We start from the raw sequence: 21,181 nt of genomic DNA, 5'->3' as shown, positions 1-21,181 counted from the left end.
TATTCTAAGAAGTTAAACGTGGAAATGGATCCATGGAAAGGGATTTATAACATTAGTTAAAATAATGAATGATGCTCATTTTGTCAAATGGCCAAATACAGAGAGTATATTGCACCATCTGTTTGAGAAGCCCACATATTTATTTTCCTAAACATCTGGCAGCTCATCTCTAGGTTCTCTCTACATACCAAGCCCGGCCTGGCTCTGCACCTGAGAATTAGGGTTGGCTTAGAATACTCTGGGAATACATACAACTGCTCACAGAGTATCATGTGGTTCCCTTGTGCAATCTACACAAATGGCTAATGTAGTCTCTTTCCCAACGAGGGCTTTAGTAAAATCCCACCTACAGGAAGTTTTCAAAAATACCAGCATTTCAGGAGACTCTATTGGGATGTGCTGGTCCTTCTGATGACTTTAGCATTGGAGAAAGTGAGGGTGACACCGTGATTACAATGGCAGTGCACGTGGGTAGTGACATGAGTTTTGCAGGTGCTGACAAAGGAAAAAACATTCATACTCTACTGTGCTTGAAGCCACAGGGCTGGGGTCCACTCTGTGAGATCTGCTTCACTAGTAAAAAATATCTAATAACAAAGTTCAATTCAGAAAAGCTACATTCCAGCAGCTATATTTGGGTCTAAGACCACTGGTTAAGAAATGCGGCACTATGCCCTCATTTATATGTAAGAGCTAAAGAATTTGAACACATGGAGGTAGCGAGTGGAAAAATGGATAACAGAGCCTGGGAAGGGTGAGCAGAGGGTAGGGGGAGGATGAAGAGAAGTGGCTTAAAGGCCACAAACATACAGTAAGAGAAAAGGAATATGCTCAGTGTCTGACAGCAGAGTAGGTGGATGACATTTAACAAAAATGCATTGTATTCGGGTGACAGACACCCTGAATACCCTGACTCGATTACTATGCATTATATATGTGTAACAAATTTTCTCATGTACCCCAGAAACTTGTACACACATACACAGACACACACACACAGACACACAGATAAATGCAGTGCTGTAAAAAGTGATGTTATAATGAGGAACCACTGAGGGTTGTTTTCTCAGAAAATGAATGAAAGCCGAGACTGCCGAATGCAGTTTAAATAATGTTTGCACCGTTTACCTGGCAGTCATTCAACATTCACAAAAGTTGATTTTTTTGGATGCCTACTATGGCCAGCCACCACATTAGGTGCCAGGGGTTATAGCAGCGATGGCAAATGCTATGAAGGAAGAGTTCTGCTAGAAGCAAGCCTAGCTGGGGGCTAGGAGAAGGTTTCCCAGAGAAAGTGAGATTTGGGCTGAGAGCTACAAGGTAGGTCTGAATGAATGGGTGGAGGGTGTGGGGAGGGATGATGGGAGAGAAGAAGGAATGCCGGGTGCAAAGGCCCTAAGAGAGAAGGGAGCCCAGGGTGTGTGAGAGCTCAAGGGTGGTGTGGCCAAAGTCCTGGGTCAAGAGGGAAGATGGCTGGATTTGAGGATGGGGTGGGAGCCAGGGGCCGTTAGGACCTTATTAGTCATCTCATACTTTTCTTTTTCCTTGAAAGCACTGGGCAGCCACCGAAAGTTTTGAGCTGGGGAGTGATATGGTCAGATTTGTGTTTTCCAAAGAACTCTTTGGCTGCAGTGTGGAGAATGGGTTGGCTGGAGCAAGAATGGCCATGCGCAGAGAAGGTGACAGTGACTTGGCCCCGAGGGGAGGTGATAGCGGTGCACGGAATTGAAATGACAGGAAGGTTATTTAGGAGTCAGAATAGAGATGATGTGTCCAGGGAAGAGTTTCAGGTTTCTACAACTTGATGAATATCAACACTCCGAGAAGGGGACAATGGAAGAGGAGTGTTGTTGGGCAGCTGGGTTTCATAGCTGGACCTATTCCAACTGCCCCCTCACTGCCAACACACGCAATCAGAAAACTGTAAACCAGCTTAGCTTACCGGTTCCGTTCCTTTTTCTCTCGTGACGTAGAACTGCTCTGGGGTTAGTTTCTTTTGCCACTCACTCTTGGCAAGAGGCAGCTCACACGTTGCAAGAGACCCTGTATTGTTAAACAGGAGTTTTAAAAATTAAAACAAAAACACCTGATGGACTTTTCTTCCTTGGCTTTTTTCCCTAAGTGCACTGTCACCCAGCAGAATAATCCAGTCCCTTCTTCTCTCTCCCACGAGTTTATTCTTCATGGGGACCAGAAGGCTAATGCCTTCATTGACTATTTGATTTAATAAGAAATTAATAAGAAGTAGAGAGCCAGTTTTCTAGTCCTCCTGGGGCATAGAAGTGAAAGAGGCAGCTGAAATATGAAAGAATGTGGAATAATTCCCTTCAGGTACCTAAGGATAGAAACTGATCCTCTCTTCTCTGATGACTTTCAGAGGAGCAGTTGCTGTCAGGATCTAGCCGGAAGTAGTTGAGGCATTGGCCAGAAAAGAACCATGAGCTAGTCGATTATTAAACTCTTCTCCCTTGCTGGTTTATAAGGATAGCTCTGATTTTCTTTGTCAAGGGAGGTCTCTATTTTAAAAATCTTCTTGCATGGAACAAAAGAAGAAACTCCCATAGCATATAGTCCTGAAAGGGAAACAGACCTACAATAATCTATTATGATGCTTCATGGTTTTTGTCCATATTTTGTTTTCCTCTTTCCTGCTCGCCTTGGCATCTATATTACTACATTTATTCACATGAACATAAACCAAGTAACTAGAGCAATACTCTCTTTAGCCAAAGGGAGTAGGAAGTCCAACTCCTATAATAAATGTTTTTAATCATCCAACATTAAGAATTGGAAAGGATTTTGTAATGTGTCCAACTCTTCAGTTTACAGATGAGAAACAGAGGCCCAAAGGGTTAGTAATCTGACTATGGCACTGAAGATGAAATGTTAAATGCCCGTGATGCCAGCATCTATATATCAAACATGTCAGAAGTTACAGTTGAAATTCATTTAAGGTTACAAAAAAAAAGTCCTAAATTGTCCTTCGGCAAGAAAAGACTTATCTTCTCTCCAGTTTATAATACCGAACAATACTGCATTTCCAGTGATGATATAGCTGATTGCTTACATTTTGCTAAAAGGTTTTTAAACTATTTAATATATTAAAAGTTTTTTTTTCTTTCTTTTTATTACTGTTATTATTTTTACACAAGGGCTCCCCTAGGAGGTATCTTTTATTAAATATACTGTTTATAAGACTACAGGGGTTTCTTTTTACTATGGAAATATGTATCTGAAATTCCTATGGAATATACCTCAGTTAACACATGATTTTTGGGGTATTTGACACTTTGGGGACAAAACAAAATGTATTTATGTGATAATTACTATTGCTCAATGGCCTTCAGAGTTATCCTGCAGAATGTCAAGTAATAAATGAAGAAGATATTATAGAAATTTTTAAATCACCATTTTGTAAAAATCATCAGAGGATTCCAAAACCCCTTTCGACTGCTGGGGAACAGAATAGTCACATCTTCCCAAAATACAACCCCAGAGTTTATTAATTATAAAGAAGAAAAATGCCACTACTTTAACCAAGTAGGCTAAGCTAGCATCACCAACAGCGGGACAGGTGACATCCTATCTTCCTGATGTGATGCTCTGGAAAGAACACAACATCACCAGTAAACTTTTCCTGCTGAAAACATTCAATCTGTGTTTCATGAAGAAACAATCACATAAGTGAAAATTGAGGGAAATTTTCACTTTCCTGTGGAAAGCAAGGACTCTCCACAACTGAAACCAATGTGTGACCCTTTATTAAATTCTAGATCCCAGAAAAAAAATAAAAGCTATAAAATACATTGTTGGTATATGGTAGGAAATTTGAATATCAGCTATGTATTAGACAAGGGTGCTCAATTTCCTGAGAGGAAAACCGTCTTGCGGTTTTGTAGGAAAACGTCTTTGGTCTTAGGAAACGTGCTGAAATATTTAGCAGTAAAGTGTCATGATGTCTGCAACTCTCAAATGGTTTAGCAAGAGAAATATAAATAAGTGTGAGTGTGTGAGTGTATGTTTGTGTGTGTGTGTCTCAGTGTTGGGAAGAGAGATGGGGAAGAGCACATGAATCTAGAAAGAAACTTCATCTCCATGAGATTTTTCCCAATAGCCCATAATCCCAGTTTAATTGTGAGGAGAAACATCAAACAATCCCAGACTGTGGGACATTCTACAAGGAACCCCACGAGTACTCCCCAAAACTGTCAAGGTCATGAAAAACAAGGAAAGACAGAGACAGTTTTGACAAATGTACTATGATGGTGTCAGTGGATAACCAGGGGGACCTGGGTGAGGGGTTTTGAGAACTCTGCATTATTTTTATAAATTGTCTATAAATCTAAAATTATTCCAAAATAAAAAAGCTTATTTAAAAAACTATCTTCTTCATGGCTACCCCTGTACCATCAAGCACTACTGGAGGAAATCCCCCACCTGGGGAGAGAGTTGTCCTTATAAACTCAGTTACTCATCTCACTGGGGTTTCAGTGAACCATGGTGAGTATTATCTTTCCCCAGTCAGCTGTCTTCCCATTTCTCTGCAATGGGTGTTTTAAACCTTTTCCACTCTCAGGAATGTAAACTAGTACAACCACTGTGGAAAACAGTGTGGAGATTCCTTAAAGAACTAAAAGTAGAACTACCATTTAATCCAGCAATCCCACTACTGGGTATCTACCCAGAAGAAAAGAAGTCATTATATGAAAAAAGATACTTGCACACACATTTATAGTAGCACAATTTGCAATTGTAAAAATATGGAGCCAACACAAATGCCCATCAATCAACTAGTGGATGAAGAAATGATGGTATATATATACTAAGGAATACCACTCAAAATAATGGCATTCACAGCAACCTGGATGGAATTGGAGACTATTATTCTAAGTGAAGTCAGTCAGGAATGAAAAACCAAACATTGTACGTTCTCATTTATAAGTGGGAGCTGAGCTATGAGGATGCAAAGGCATAAGAATGATACAATAGAATTTGGGGGCTCAGAGGGGAAAGGCTGTGAGGGGGGATGAGGAATAAAAGAGTACACATTGGGTACCATGTACACTGCTCGGGTGATGAATACACCAAAATCTGATAAATAACCATTACAGAAATAACTTATTCATGTAACGAAACACCACGTGTTCCCCAAAAACCTACTGAAATTAAAAAAAAAAAAAAAACCTTTTCCATTCTCCTCAAACCATGGTCTCTACTACATCTCCCCTTCCTCTCAACAGATTCCACTTTTGCAAAATCAAAAGCCACAAACCTTCTTGCTACCAAACCATCACACTTAACAATACCTACATCTACCCTTTTTCCATCTTGTCACAATGGAACAAGTGACTGCCTCTGATATGGTTTGGCTCTGTGTCCCCACAGAAATCTCATGTGAAATTATAATCCTCAGTGTTGGAGGTGGGGCCTGGTGGGAGGTGATTAAATCATGGGGGCCCTTTGGTGCCGTTCTCATGATAGTAAGTTATTGAAAGATCTGGTTGTTTAAAAGTTCACCTCCCCCTCTCTCTCTTCCTCCTGCTCTGACCATGTAAGATGTGCTTGCTTCCTCTTCACCTTATACCATGATTGTAAGTTTCCTGAGGCCTCCCCAGCCATGCTTCCTGTACAGCCTGTGGAACCGTGAGCCAATTAAACTTCTTTCCTTCATAAATTACCCAGTCTCTGGTATTTCTTTATAGCACTTTGAAAACAAACTAATACAAGCCTCCTCCTGTCTGTTTTTTTGCCACTTCTGTTCAGGATCCTATCTCTTTTTGGCCACCCCAAATGATGAAAAAAGGGAATGCTTTAGCCAGAGGCACTCAAAAGAGCAAGAACAGGCTTTGCTAGTAAGAGTGAATGTCCTGGGTTCCTCCTCCCATATTTAAACTCTGGTCCCGTGGGGGAATTTGTGAGACCTAATCTCTGGCTATCACTGACATTTGTCAAGGAAAGGAGTAAACAGCATCATGATAAAACACCCTCCTCTTGGCTGTGGCAAAGATCTTGCATTATTCCTGTGGATAGGTAAGAGGACCAACTTCAGGTACTAAGGTTGGAATTTACAGTCTGTGAAGCTGGCTTTATCTTCCTATCTCCTTTCAGGGAGGAAGTGGAATGGGCTTAGAAAAAAACCCTATTGTCTCCTGGAAGCACTGTCCTTAGTGTGACTCAACAGGCAGCACAATATAGTAGCTGACACTGGAAAGTGGGAATTAGAGAAGGGCTAAAAGTCAGTGGGACTCTCATGAATTTGAGAGTGGGACTCTCAAGTACCTGTTTTAAAGCAGGTACTTCCTTCGCTTTGAACCTAAGGCTTGAGTTTGTCTGGGTTCCCAGCTCCCTCTCCCACACCTCTGTATTTTGTTACACCTATTAGAGAGTGACTATCTGTTCTTCAGACACCACCTCCTCCCTCTGCCCTAATTTTTTTAAGAGACCGGGTGTCACTGTATTGCCCAGAATGGAGCGCAATGGCTATTCATATGCATGATCAAAGCACACTACAGCCTTGAACGCCTGGGCTCAAGTGATTTTCCTTCCTCAGCCTCCGAAGTAGCTGAGACTACAGGTTCATGATACAGTGCCACGCTGTAATTTTTTTTTAAGTTTAAAATATATAACTAGTGTTTAAATTGCTAACCGAAAGAATTAAGCCTTCATCTAAGTACAATATGAAAGAACATTTTTAATGGTTCTTTTAATCCTTATCAATGTGGACCTTTTACACCATTTTTAATGTGTGTGAAAGCTTTAGTGGGTAGGCAATAATGTTTAGACTAGTTCTTGTTCAAGCACCAATTATGCAACATTTAGCTGCAGATTTGCCAGCCTAGAAGGCTCAGTCAAGGGCACACAGACTTTGCTTTGATAGCACAATGACAAACGCTCAGTTGGGTACACCCAGGTCAGGATATATGTGTGCTGTATCACTTTTAGAGGTTTCTTTGACCTGGATGTTAAGAGCTGAATTATGACATTCCCTGCCCCCAACTTCCAAATTCATATGTTGAAGTCCTAATCCCCAGTACTTTAAAATGTGACTGCATTTACAGACAGGGCCTTTAAAAAGGCAATCATGTTAAAATAAGGCCATTAAGAGGGAGCCCTGGTCCAATAAGACTGGTGTCCTCATAAGAGGAAGGGACAGCAGGGAAAAGGCCACCTGAGGACACAGCAAGAAGGTGGCTATCCCCAAGTTAAAGAAAGAGGTCTCAGGACAAATCTCAGGACAAGTCTTGGTCTTGTACTTCCAGCCTCCAGAACCGTATGAAAATGAATTCCATCGTTTAAGTTGCCCAGCCTGTGGTATATTGTTATGGCATCCCTAGCAAATGAACACACTGGGGTTTTAGAAAACAACCAAAGTTTAAATAAAAATTGCAGTATGAGTAAATTCTGAGCAGTTTTATCAAACAGCAATTTAGGCACGTGTGCATTAGATACACGATAGGTTCTCTCACTTGGGAATGAGTCAAGTCTTCTGGCCACCATGGCTAGAGAGAGGTTTCCACACTGGTTGTGTCCTTTTGTGTGTGTGTGCAGGTATTTTCTGTCCTCTGCACCACGTGCTCATCCTTTGGGGGTTACACATTTTCCAGATTCCCTCTACATTCTCTTGCTATCTGCACTATGAAAACATTTATCCATTGCTGCTATTGCATGAGATAGCTACACAACTTTACTTTGAATTATGCCTTAATAAACTCAAATTCCTTGGAGTTCCCTTCTCTCTGTGTGCTGTGATTTGCACAGGTCATATATCTTGTTGGCCAGAAGTTCCACGGGGTGGGCCTCAACTTTTTCATCCCTAAGGAAATCCACTATTGGTCCTACTGTTACCTACTGGGTGCCTTCTTCGGGTTTTGCTAACCTTCCTGGCCACAGTTGCTATACTGCCAATTGTCACACATAAGCCCACTTCATTTCAATAAATAATGTGTTGAATCTAATGGAACTCATCAGAAACTGGTATTAAAAGAATCCCCAGCCCATTCTGATCTGCAGAACTAGTCTCTCCCATCACAGTGCCTGGACTGTTTTAACCCTATGCCCAGGATGGTTTCCTAGCATAGTTATCTCTAGAAAGAATATTTTTCTGAAGCAACAGAGTTTTTGCTCCAGAATATTTCTTATTTTCCTTTTTCAGTTTGCTCTTTATCAACCTGGAAAAAAAAAAAATCACTCTGAGCATATGAGAAATTGCAGCACTGGAGAAAAATACTGTCATTTCAGTATCTTCTCATTTCCCCCCTCCCAATTTCTCTCTCTCTCAGCACTCCCTAAGCCCATGATTTAACTTAAATGTAGCTACATTTTTGTCCTTTACACTTATTTATGTAATCATAACTAACATTTATTGTGTGCCTGCTAAGTGTCAAACATTGTAACAAAATATTTAATTAAAAAGTTATTCTGTACAACAACCCTACTATTATCATTAGCCTTATTTGATAGAAGGAAAAAAAAATCTGAAGTTTAAACTTACCAAATTCAAGAAGGATGTCCAAAGACTTTGTTACAAACTGAATGTTATGTATTCTCCCTGCTCCTCTCCCCACTCCCATATGCTGAAGCCCTAACTCCCAGTGAGATGGTATTTGGAGATGGGGCTTGGGAGGTTATTAGTTTTACATTAGATCATAAAGGTGAGGCTCCCTTGAGGCACTAGTGGTCCTTCCTGAGATAGTCACGTGAACGCAGAGTGAGAAGGCAGTCAACTGCAAGCCAGGAAGCAGGTCTGCATCAGGAACCAAGTCCGTTCCCACCTTGATCTTGGACTTCCCAGCCTCCAGAACTGTGAGAAAATGTCAGTTAAGTCACCCAGTCCACGGTGTTTTGCAATAGCAGCCTGAGCTCAGACACAGAGCCAGGAAGTAACAGAGAGCCAAGACTCAAAATCTGCATCTATTCATGCCCAAGCCCTTCATCCCAGAACTACTCCCTGTTTATCATTTTTAATGACTCCCTAAAAGTTTTTTGAATTTAATTTTCATGATTTACGTAAGTATTTCTTAACTGATTTGGGTTACAGCCAGTTTCCATTTTATAAGAGACCAGTGCTTAAAGCATCTTTGCATATATCTCCTTGTTCTTCTTTTGAACTATTTCCTTCGAATAAATTCCCAGGAGGGATATCTGATAAGGTACATAGCTCCTGTTACCTACTGGTGTCTGGCCAAATTTTAATGTTGGTGGAGAACTTCAGATCCCAGGGCAATTCATTAGGCTGCTTCTGACAGCAGCAATTATAGCCATGAAGTAGTTACCGCTATAACCACCATCCTGTATCAAGGGGTTATAGAGAGCTCGTCGGTAACTGTGATGTTTCTATTACCTGTGGTTCTCAGCAAAACAATGCTTGGCATACAGTGGGCTCACAAAGGTCATCAGACTGACTGGCCAGAGACACCAGTGGTTAGAAAGGCCATAGCTGGAAGTCATGTTGGATCAGCTAACATTTCACAACGCCAACGCTTTTATTTAGTTAAGTATTCTTTTAACACTACATTTTGAAAACTTCAGGGGCTAAAAAGAGCTCAGAATGAGTTGGTACATTTTCATCAGTTGGGTGAACATCTTCAATGAACATATATAAAATTGGATTCAGAGTGGGTCAGTCTGGCAACCGCCCAGGAAGCCAATCCCCTGGGGCACTAAGTTCCCCTGAAATAGACCTGAAATACAGGGGTAGCTAGCTCAGGTCTCCTGAGGTGACTCCTTCCTGCTTGGTGAAGTGTGCAGGTACCCACATCCAAGAAAGGATCCAAAGGCATTTAGCAGAAAACTAACTCTCTCTCTCTCTCTCTCTCTCTCTCTCTCTCTCTCTCTCTCTCTCTCTCTCTCGCCCGCCCTGGTCTCTGTCTCAGTCATTAACAATGACTGTCACCTTAAAGAAGGAACAAATGATCAACCCAGTCTCCCTGGCTCTTAGACACACTTACGGGAAGACAGCAGGGCAGGAAACACCCCAGGAATCCCTAGTGTGAACTGCCGGCTTCTCAGATGCTGGAAGGAAGCCCGCGGAACTACGAAGAGGGCTGCAGTGCAAAATACTGGAGGCCTTCACAGGGGCGCGCGGGCCGGGCTGCTGCAGCCCAGACCGCGGGCCTTCGCCTGGAGTCCCGGATAGGGGTCAGGGGACCCCGAGCCCTATTTATGCCCCCACTCCCCGCGCCAAGAAAAAAAAAAAAAAAAACAATTACGCGCACATTTAGGGGGCTCATGTGTTCATTTCCTCGAATTCTCACAGGGGTCAGTCCCCACCCCGCCGCCACCAAGTTTACAATCCACTGTCCCAGACCCTCGGGTCGGGGGGCAGGCGCGGGGGGGCAGGGGTGCCTGCCAGGGCAGCGCCCGGCCTGGACCGGCCTTAGGCTCCCGGGTGTAGCGGGTGAAATGACGCCGAAAGCCGTAGGCAGCGGTGGGGCCTGCGGGACCCGCGTCCTACCTGCCTCCCCCAGTACCGGCCCAGTGCAGGGCTCGCCGCCGCCGGCTCGGCCCCGCACCGCCCGCCGAGGCGCAGCTCCGAGGGTCAGGCCTCGGAGCAACCAGAGGAGCCGCGCCATGACGCCCGCTCCGGCGCCGCTCCGCCCTCTGCCCTCTGCCCTCTGCCCGTCTCTGCCCGTCTCTGTCCCTGCCCCCATCCTACCCCTCCCCCATTCTCTCCCCTCAGTCGGCGCTAGTCGGCCTCCCTCCCCACGCTCCGCCCACACCGCCTGCCACCTCTTCTCCCTCCCCTCCTCCTCCCTTCTTCCCTCCTTCCCACCTCCTCCTCCCACTATGCGCCCTGGGCCCTCACAGGTCCCCGCCCCTCTTCCCTCCCACTCTGCCTCTCTCTCTCTCCCCATCCCTCTTCCCCTCCTTTTCCCCTCGCCTTTCCTCCCCCTTCCTCTCTCCCTTCCCTTTCCCGAGGACCTCCCCAACCCATCTCTGCATCTCCCAGCTCCTCCCACTCCTGCTCCTCCCTCGCCCTACCCCACCCCACCTATCCCCCATCCGCAGCCCAAAAACTAATCTGTTTTAGTTTGCATTTTCTAGAGTCGTCCATAAAGGGAATCATCCCATATGTACTTGATTTTGTCTGGCTTCTTTCACTCAGCATAGTTACTTTGACATGCCTGAGTGTTTTTGCATGCAACAATCATTCCTTCCTTCCTGAGCAGTATTCCATTTATGGATATACCACCGTGTGTTTACCTAGTCAGCACTTGATCTAGGCTGCTTTCAATTTTCCTGGTTAGAACTACTAGGAACATTCCTGTGCAAATATTCGTACAGACATATATGGTTTTTCTTCTCTGGGGTAAATACCTGGAAGTGGAATGCCCAGGTCATAAGGTAAGTGTAACCATTTAAGAAACTACTATACTGTGTTCCCAAGTGGTTTTTTTCTTTACCTTCCCACCAGCAGTCTATGCGAGTTCCAATTGTTCTTCATCCTTGTCAACACTTGAAAGTCCAGAGATTTTAATAATAGATGTTCCGATCCTGTGTAGTGGTAGCTCATTGTGGCTTTATTATGCATTCTCTAGCCGTTAATGATGTTGAGCATCTTTTCATGTGCTTATTTGCAGCGAGTGTATTTTTCTTGGTGAAGTGTCTGTTCAAATCTTTTGCCCATTTAATGTTGAGTTGTTTAATTATTGAGCTTAGGACACTTTATATATTTTGGATACGAATCTTTTATCAAACATATACTTTGGAAAGATTTTTTCCCCCAATCTCTTGTTTTTTCTGTCTCCTAATAGTGTCTTTGGAAGAGCAGTTTTTAATTCTATGAAGCCCAATTTATCAATTTTTTAATGGATTGTTCTTTTTTTGGTATCATATTTAAGAAATCTTTGCCTAATCCAAGATCACAAAGATTCTCGCCTATGTTTTGTTCTAAAATTTTTATAGTTTTAGGTTTTACATTTAGGTTTCTGACCCATTTAAAATTAATTTTTACATACGGCCAAAATTTTTGTTTTGTTTGGTTTATCTGTTTTGTTTTTTGCATATCTATATCCAGTTGTTCTAGTACCATTTTTATTTTGTTTATTTATTTATTTTATTTATTTATTTATTTATTTTTTTTGAGACAGCGTCTCACTCTGTCGGCCAGGCTGGAGTGCAGTGGCACAATCTGGGCTCACTGCAACTTCCATCTTCCAGGCTCAAGCAATTCTCCTGCCTCAGCCTCCCGAGTAGCTGGGATTACAGGCATGTGCCACCATGCCTGGCTAAGTTTTGTATTTTTAGTAGATATAGAGTTTCACCATGCTGGCCAGTCTGGTCTCAAACTCCTGACCTCAGGTAATCTGCCTGCCTCGGCCTCCCAAAGTGCTGGGATTACAGGCGTGAGCCACCACACCAGGCTCCTAGCACCAATTTTTAAAAGGCTACTCTTTCTCCACTGAACTGTTTTTGAATCTGTGTCAAACATCAGTTTCTTATCAATGTGTTGTGTCTATTTCTGGACTTCCTATTCTGTTCCATTAATTAATTTGTCTATTTTTACATCAATATTACAATATCCTGATGACTGGACTTGGAACTAGCTAGCATTGGTACTGTACCTCTGTTCTTTTTTACGGTTGTTTGGGCTATTTTAGGTCTTTTGTCTTTCAACATAAATTTTAGATTCAGTTTCTCTATTTCTACACACAAGCTTACTTAAATTTTGATTGGGATTGCATTGATTCTATCCATAAGTTTGGGGAAAATTAGCATCATAACAATATTGAATATTTTGACCCATGAATAAAGATATGCCTCTCTATTTATTTAGGTCTTCCTTAACATCTACTAGTAGTATTTTGTAGTTTTCAGTGTATAGGTTTTGCACATCTTTTAATAGATTCATCCTAAATCATTTCATATTTTTGATGCTGTGGTATTGTTTTATCAATTTCAATTTCTGATTGCTAGTATGTAGATTTTGTGTATTAATCTTGTATTCTGTAATCTCACTAAACTCATTTCTTAGTTCTAGTAACGTTTTATGGATTTTATCAGATTTTCTACATAGAAAAATCATGTCATCTGGGTAGAAAGAGTTTTACTCTTTCCTTTTTAGTACAGATGTCTTTGATTTCTTTTTCTTGCCTTATTGCACTGGCTAGAGCCTGTACAATGTTGAATAGAAATGGTGAGAGTGAACATCCTTGTCTTGTTCCTGATCTTAGAGGAAAAGCATTCAGTCTTTTACCATTAAGTATGATGTTAGCTATAAGGTTTTCATAAATTTTCTATCAGATTAAGGAAATTTCTATTTGTAGTCTACTGAGAGTTTTTATCAGGAAGGGATGTTGGATTTTTGTCAAATGCTGTTCTGCTGCTATTGATATAATAATACATTTTTTCCTATTTTCTTTTTTTAGTTTGTTACTTGATTTTCAAATGTTAAAGCAACTTAGTATTTCTTCAATAAAGCCTGCTTTATTGGTTTATTTGTTTCATGTATTGTTGGATTATGTTCTATGTATCATGGATTAAAATTTTTAGAATTTTTGTGTCTGTGTTGATGAGGTATGTTGGACTGAAATGTTCTTCTCTTATAGTATCTGTCTAATTTTGTATCTGAGTAATAAGTAAACAAATTCAAATCCAGAAAGGTTAAGTACCTTGTCTGTGATCACACTGCTAGTTAGTTGAAGAGTTTGTAAAGTTGCCCTAAAGTTTAGAATTTAGAAAATATCAAGGAATACCAGTTTAACTCACCCACCTTCACCCCCAATCCCAAGCAAAGTTAATAAATTAACTTAACATTGTGACATTGTGGGAAAAAAACCATGGAGTCTGGTGTAAAACATACCCAAGTCAGAATATCTTAAATTTAAAAGATGCATGAGCTTGATCAAGTATTCAACCTGTGACAGATCAGTTTTCTTATTCCCAAAATGGGGTTATTATAAGGATTAGATATAACATATGTTAAAACACCTAGCAAACCCTTTGGTACATACTTGGTTTTAATGAACGTTAGTTGTTATTGAAGATTTAATGAGGACAACAGTAATTGGTAAACAGAGTGGATAACCAATCTATCCTTGCGTTTCTGCATATCCTCACACTCCCAGAAAGACATTCTAAGTGCAGAGGAAGTCCCTCCCTCCTTACCACCATTGTCCTTTACACCTGCTAGGAGGACCTTTACCTCATTTGTGCCCAGGCCCTTACTGGTCTTAAAATGTCCCCTCTTCTCACCACCATTTGTCTAAATCCAACTTAACCATCAAGGCCATGCATTAACCTCACATTCTTGGACACATGGTCTTAGCCTGAACAAAACTCTACTTTATGTTTTCCCTTTTACTTCGTACACTGAGTGGTGGAGACTATCCGTTGCCTGGCCAGTATCCACTCTCTCTACTTACAAACAGATCTTTGACTTTAACAGTGGCAATATGCCTAGCTAAAATGTTGTATCTGCCAGCTCCCTTGTAGTTGGTGGCAATCATATGATGCTGTTATGGGCAATGATAGGAGCAGGTATCACTGGGAGCTGCCAGGAAAACTAGTTAAAGAGGAGCTGGCTGAGCACTGGACTTGTGCTCTGTCTTTTCTTTCTGCTTGGAAATTAGTCATGATGACTGGAGCACTAGCAATCTTCTGGTATACATGAAGATGAGACCAACATCTTGATTTTAAAGAAGTAGAAGACATGAAGGAGCCCAGGTTTCTGAAGACAGTGTGGAGCCAATATGCTAGCCTTGGATTGCCTGTCTTCAGATTTCCAATTACATGAGAGACCAATAAATCTATATTTTGTTTAAATCACTATTATTGGGATTTTCTGTTTCATGAAGTTGATACAGTGTGTAACTGATGTCCTGAATTCGATTGTGACAATCTTCAGGAAAGGCAAAGTTCTATAACTTTGACTCTTTGTATGTCCAACATACTTCCCTGCAAACTATAAGTTTGATAATAAAAGCCCTAAAAGATAAGATAGAATGACCAAAAAATGGGAGATCAGTGCAAAAGCCAATTTGCTTTTCCCTACCAAAAAGCCGTTTGGGAAACAGTGAGGGACTGGAATAAGCTTTGCACAATTTCTCTGCACTGAAGAGACTTTATCTGCTTCCATCTGCCCAAAGTTCAACATCGATGCTCATTTTTGTTCGACCTCAATCTAGAGAATTCCCAGAAACTAACCAACTGGAATATCTAATATATATAAAATATAGTTTTAAAGCTCTAAAGGCAGTGAATGAAGACTTAAATAAATGGTTCGATAGAAAAAAAAAATAGCATGAGATATGCCGTGGGTTCAATTTCTAGGTGTTCTCCTAAGCAGATACAGATGTTTTGGACAAACCAGTCTCTGGGCCTTGGTTTGATCATCTGGAAAATGACACTAATACAGGGGAGGGTGGCCTAGAACTAGAACTCAAATTATATCTAAACTCTCTTCAGTCTGTAATTATATGACGTGTGGTGAAAAATGGAAAGATACACTTGCTGACCAAAGAGCTGAAATTACGAAGTTTAAAATAATATTCAACTTAAAGATTTAAGCCATGTCACTTACAATCCCAATGGATTACTTTATAGGAATTGAAAAAATAACAACTGAAATAAATGTGGATGAAAATATACTTTTATGTTAAAGATAATATTGGAGAAGTAGCCTCTCACATATTAAAAGTGCTTATCAAGGAAGAGTAGGTATGAAAACAGTGTTCTGATTGAAATGATAACCAAAAAATAGTCCAAGGAGATAAGAGGTTCCAGAAATTAATACATATTTAACCTATTAGAAACAAGGGGATATAAAATTATTCAGTATATATTTTGGGGGAAACTGACTATCAATACAGGGGGAATAATCTTGGAATCTAAGGCTTAGATTAACAATTCACTTAAAACAAAAGAATTATTTTTTGAGTTAAAAGTAGTGTGTGTGTATGCATATCATGTCAGAGCTCAGAGTACAATACCCCAAAGTATGGTGTTCTGGTATGCTGAGCATTTTTGAATTAAATGAAATAGGAAGGCTTTAGAAGCTGCCTCAGAAACAAGGACTTTCTAACTTTTTATTTCTTCCCCACAAGTGAAGGGAAGGGTTTTCTCCCACTGAGTCTTCCAAAAGAAATGCAATTGTCTTAAGATCTCTTTACTAGGAATCTTATCAGATAACCAGGAAAGATTAACCACTGTAGAAGAGGAAAGACTAAAAGTCATCGCTATGCCCTGAAACACTTTTTATCTGTTCTTCTGAGGGCACCTCTGAGGATTACTTTATTATTTAAGATTTATTTAAGATTATTTAAATATTTACTATTTAAATAAAAATGCGTAATAAGACAACCTTTGTTCACAGTACAGTTCTGCCCCTCACCTTCCCATAACTGTGGGTCCCATCCTTCTTCCAAAGAGAATAATTCAAAAACTACTGTTTGCTCTTTGGGCCTATTCAATTTCCCTGAAAATTATTTACAATCCCTCAAAATTGCCTACATTTCTGCCATCACCCTCTTTCCTATGAAGAAGATATATAAGTTTCAACAATTTGGCCTTTCTTCGAGTCTCGTATTTATGGGGGTCCCTGTGACCATGTGCACTTTAATACATTTGTATGCTTTTTCTTCTGCTACTCTACTGTCAGTTTATTTCAGCAGTCTTACTTCAGAGGGAAAGTTTAAACTTCTCTACCCCCCCACCCCCACACACACACACATACACACACACATGAAATAAAACAATGCTGCATATCTGTTTTGAAATAAAAAGAATTTTTGGACAACAGAAGCAATAAAAGGAGTTAGCACTGAACAAATGATAAGGTTGACAGGTTCAAGTGAATGAAATTTAAGTACATACATACATACCACAAGATGAAGAACAAAAAATGATTAGTCTCAAATTAGAAAAATTAAAATGATAAAAATACAGAGCATTGTAATACACATAACAGTAAACATTTAACATTATATATATTAGGGAAATTAATATTATCTATATGGCCAATTTCAGGTCTGACTGGACAGATGGTTAAAGAATATGAACAGATGGTCTGCACAAGGAAAAATACAAATAGCGAACAAACACTTGGGAAAATGTTTAGCTTCCATAATAATTAAAGAATTAAAAATTAATATGGCCTAATATATTGCCTCATGCATATTAAATTATTAATAATAGTTTTTTGGGGGGCGAACTAAAGCTACCAGAGCTTTAAGAACTCATACACTGCCTGTAGAAATAGTGTCATACTTTTTCTGGAAAGAAATCTGACAACATGTACTAAAGATGACAATTTGGCAAATTGGCTTTGGGGAGCAAATCCCAAGGAAAAAAATCAATAGTAAAGAAAGCTCCAGTTTTGCAGAGAAGTTTGTGCTTTTCATAATGGCAGATGAATCCAAAATCATTAACAGCCAGGAAATGACTAAGTAAATCTTGACATAGCAATACAATGAAACATTATATAACCATTAAAATGTCAAATATGAGGACTACCTGGATTTGTGGAATGGTCTACATGAAATAATGTCAAGGAGAAAAAAGTAGAATACAAAATAATTCATACGTGACAGTAACAGTGGGTAAAAGCATGCACATGGAGCCAACCTCTACTGAGGGATACCATTTTGGAAGAGGTTGGTATTGTTTGGTGAAAAGACACTTCTTTTGTACTTTTCTCTTCAAATGACTTTTTACATTTCACAGAATCTCATTTTAGATAAATTAGAAAGCAGAAGCATGTAAAGAAATTATTGAACACTGTCTCAGAAATCATTACTGATAATATTTGTTGTATATATTTATTCAATCTTTTTAAAGTATACTGTAATTGATGACTGATACTTTAATTACTTTCCCTTCCCTCTGAACTATACTCTGATTCTTCTTTGGGAAACAACTCCCCCTCCCATTCTTAGTCATGAGATTTAGATAAGATGGCTCCAGAGCAGAATTTCACAACCTCAGTACTATGGACATTTTGGGCCAAATAATTCTTTGGTGGGCGTATGGGTGGGTCAGGGGGCATAGGTTTAATTGTCCAGTGCATTGTAGCATGTTTAGCAGCATTCCTGGTCTCCACCTCCTAAATGCCAGTAGTATCCTCCTCCCGTGTTACAATTAAAAATGTCTCCAAACATTGCCAGATGTCCCCTGGGGAAAAATCACCCACCATTGGTTGAGAACCACTGTTCTAGATTTAGACCCTGATTGACTTAAGCCACTTAAATGATTCCATCCTATTACCCTCAAGGATCTGATCAGAGATGGACACACAAGCCAAACAGAACCTCTAAGGAGCAAGAAATCAATCTTCTGCTGAACCCATGGGGAAAGAATGAACTCCTCTCTAAAGAGGATAATGGATATCCATGGACATGATATGGTTTGAGTCTGTGTCTCCCCCAAAATCTCATGTCCAATTGTAATCCTCAATGTGGGATTGGATCATGGGAGTGGATTTTTTTTTGGTGCTGTTCTCATGATAGTGAGTGAGTTACCATGAGATCTGGTTGTTTGAAATTTTGTAGCACCTCCCACCTCTCTTTCTTCTGCTCTGGACAGGTAAGACATGCCTGCTTCCCCTTCACCTTCTGCCATGATTGTAAGTTTCCTGAGGCCTCCCCAGCCATGCTTCCTGTACAGCCTGTGGAATTGTGAGCCAATTAAACTTCTTTTCTTTATGGAATACCCAGGCTCAGGTGTTTCTTTACAGCAGTGAGAAAATGGACTAGTTCAGAAAATTGAAATGCTTTCATTCTTTAGCTATTACAAACCATGCTACAATGAACAACTTCACACAAATCTTCTTGTGCATGCAAGATTTCATTAGAGTAGACATCTAGAAATGGAATTCGTGGATTGAAGAATACACTCATCTTCAGTTTTCCTAGGACTCCCCATCATTTGTCAAAGTAGTTGTACCTACAGTGTCTGTGGGTTCCTGTTTTCCCTACATCTTCACTAATATTTGATGTTATGAGATTTACTAGTTTTTGCCTATGTGATGGGTGCGAAATGGGGTCTCAATGATTTTAATTTTCAATTCCCTGATTGTTAATGGGATTTAGAATTTTTTCAGATATTTACAGGTCACTGTGGTTTTCTTTCTGAATTGTGGACATTTTGTCTCTTTCTTTCAGAGTATTTCTGTTTTATTATAGCCTTATTGGAATCTTTTATTATTATGCATATCAACTATTTATTGAATATATGGGTTCCAATTATTTTCTTCTGTTGCGTGGATTGGAGTTTTACTTTGCTCATGATTTTTCTACGGATGTTTTGTTTTCTAAGTAGTTAAATTTGCCTAGCTTTACACTTAAAGTTTATTTATGTGCTTTTATTATGTTTATTCCCATATGTGTGCATATAATTTTCTACAAACAGTACATATTCTTGTCATCATACTGTAGGTATCCGTTTCCACCTTGCTTTCTCATTCGATTTTAAAAAATTTTCCTCTATGGATTTTTAAAATCTATTTTATTTATTCTAATGAACCTTATGTAATAATGATATGCTCCTAAGTTGTCTTCTAAAGTTTCACATTTCTGTTTTTAGTCCACTTGAAATTACATTTGGGGTATAGTGTGATGTAGGGGTCTAATTTAGTCTTCTTCCACATCGAGAGCTAGTTGTCAGAGTCATTTATTAAATGTCCATTTAATAAGCCATTTATTAAAAAGTATATTCTGTTCCATTGATCAATTTTCTAGCTCTGTACCAATACCACAGTTTCAATACTGTAATTTTAAAATTGATTAATAATCAATAATTACATCTATTTATGGGATTCAAAATGATGTAGTATAGAAAGATTAAATCAAGCTAATTAATGCATCTATCATCTCACCACCTTATCACTTTTTTTGTGGCAAGAATGTTTAAAAACCTGTTCTTTAAGTAATTTTGAAATATACAATATATTATTGTTAATTATGGTCGCCATGCTGTGGTTTAAGATACCCAAAACTTACTTCTCTTGTCCAATTAAACTTTGTACCATTTGACCAACATCAGCTTTTTCCCTGCCTTCTCCCATTGTCCCCTACTCCTCCCTCGCTCTGATAACCACCATTCGACTTTCTGTTTCTATGAGATCAATGTTTTTACATTCCACATATAAATGAGATCATATAGTCTTTCTGTGCCTGGCTTATTTCACTTAGCACACTGTCCTCCAGGTTCATCCATGTTGCAAATGACAGAGTTTCCTTCTTTTTAAAGGCTGTATAGTATTCTGTTGTGTAGATATACCACATTTCCTTTACCCATTTATCTGTTGATGGACACTAAGCTTGCTTTAATATCTTGGCTATTGTGACTAATGCTGAAATGAACATGGGAACGCACATGTCTCTTCAACATGCTGATTTCAATTCCTCTGGATATATACTCAGAAGTGAGAGAGCTGGATATCATTTCATATTAAGCCTTAGTATTTGGCAAATATAAATCTTCCTTCTTCAGAAATGTATCGGGCTATTTTTGGCTCTCCATTTATACAAGTGAAATATAGAATCACCTTCCATGTGAAATCTAGTAGCATAAAAAGAATTCTATTGAAATGTTGATTGGAATTGCTTTGAGTTTATAGAGTAAGAGGCAGTTTCTGCTTTTTAAAATATATTTGATATTAAAATAATAAGTTAAAATAATGAAGTACTTAAAGAAAACTTAGGTTTTCTTTTATATTTTTCTATAGTTTTATGCTATTGTTCATAAAGGGCTTGTACATCTTTTCTTACATTTATTCATGGAAACCTTGTAACCTTTGTTGCCATTGTGTGTGTGTTAAACATTCTAATTTCTCATTGTGTATTTGAGTGTAATTTTAGTATATTTATATAACCACGTATTGCTTAACGAAGAGAGAGGCGTCCTGAGAAATGCGTCATTAAGTGATTTTGTCATTGTGTAAACATCATAGAGTGTACTTACACAAACCTAGATGGTATAACCAACTACGTACCTAGGCTATATGGTATAGCCTGCTGCTCCTAGGTTACAAACCTGTACAGCATGTGACTATACCAAATACTGTAGACAATTGTTAACACAATGGCAAATATCTATGTGTCTAAGAATATATAAACATAGAAAAGGTACAGTAAATACAGTATGATAATCTTAATGAACTACCATGGTATATGTGGTCTATTGTTGAAAGATATGTCATTATATGATATATCACTGTATTTTACCGAGTAATCTTGCCAAACTC

The 21,181-nt window shown here is 39.5% G+C and overlaps 1 protein-coding gene across 10 annotated transcripts in view; it reads right to left on the bottom strand.

Moving 5' to 3' along the window:
* MSRB2 (methionine sulfoxide reductase B2) overlaps nt 1-10,601 on the bottom strand; it is a 65,044-nt gene extending 54,443 nt beyond the window's left edge. For 6 of the 10 annotated variants that reach the window (XR_010577868.2, XR_012417224.1, XR_012417223.1 and 3 more), the window contains exons 1-2: nt 10,454-10,601; nt 1,943-2,043 (exon numbers count right to left, since the gene is read on the bottom strand). Coding sequence is in view for 3 of the 10 variants with exons in the window: in XM_074000699.1 (XP_073856800.1) it covers nt 1,943-2,043; nt 10,454-10,571 (219 nt within the window). In the remaining 7 variants the exon portion in view is untranslated. Of the gene's footprint in view, nt 1-1,942; nt 2,044-9,947 lie in introns of all 10 variants that reach the window. The other 4 variants (XM_074000700.1, XM_074000702.1, XM_074000701.1 and 1 more) reach the window with 2 other exon arrangements.
* Between the last annotated feature and the right edge of the window lie 10,580 nt (nt 10,602-21,181).

Source organism: Macaca fascicularis, chromosome 9, assembly GCF_037993035.2.
Source record: "Macaca fascicularis isolate 582-1 chromosome 9, T2T-MFA8v1.1".
Lineage (NCBI taxonomy): Eukaryota > Metazoa > Chordata > Mammalia > Primates > Cercopithecidae > Macaca > Macaca fascicularis.
The sequence above is the reverse complement of the archived record's forward strand: the minus strand, read 5'-3'. Positions and strand labels throughout refer to the sequence as shown.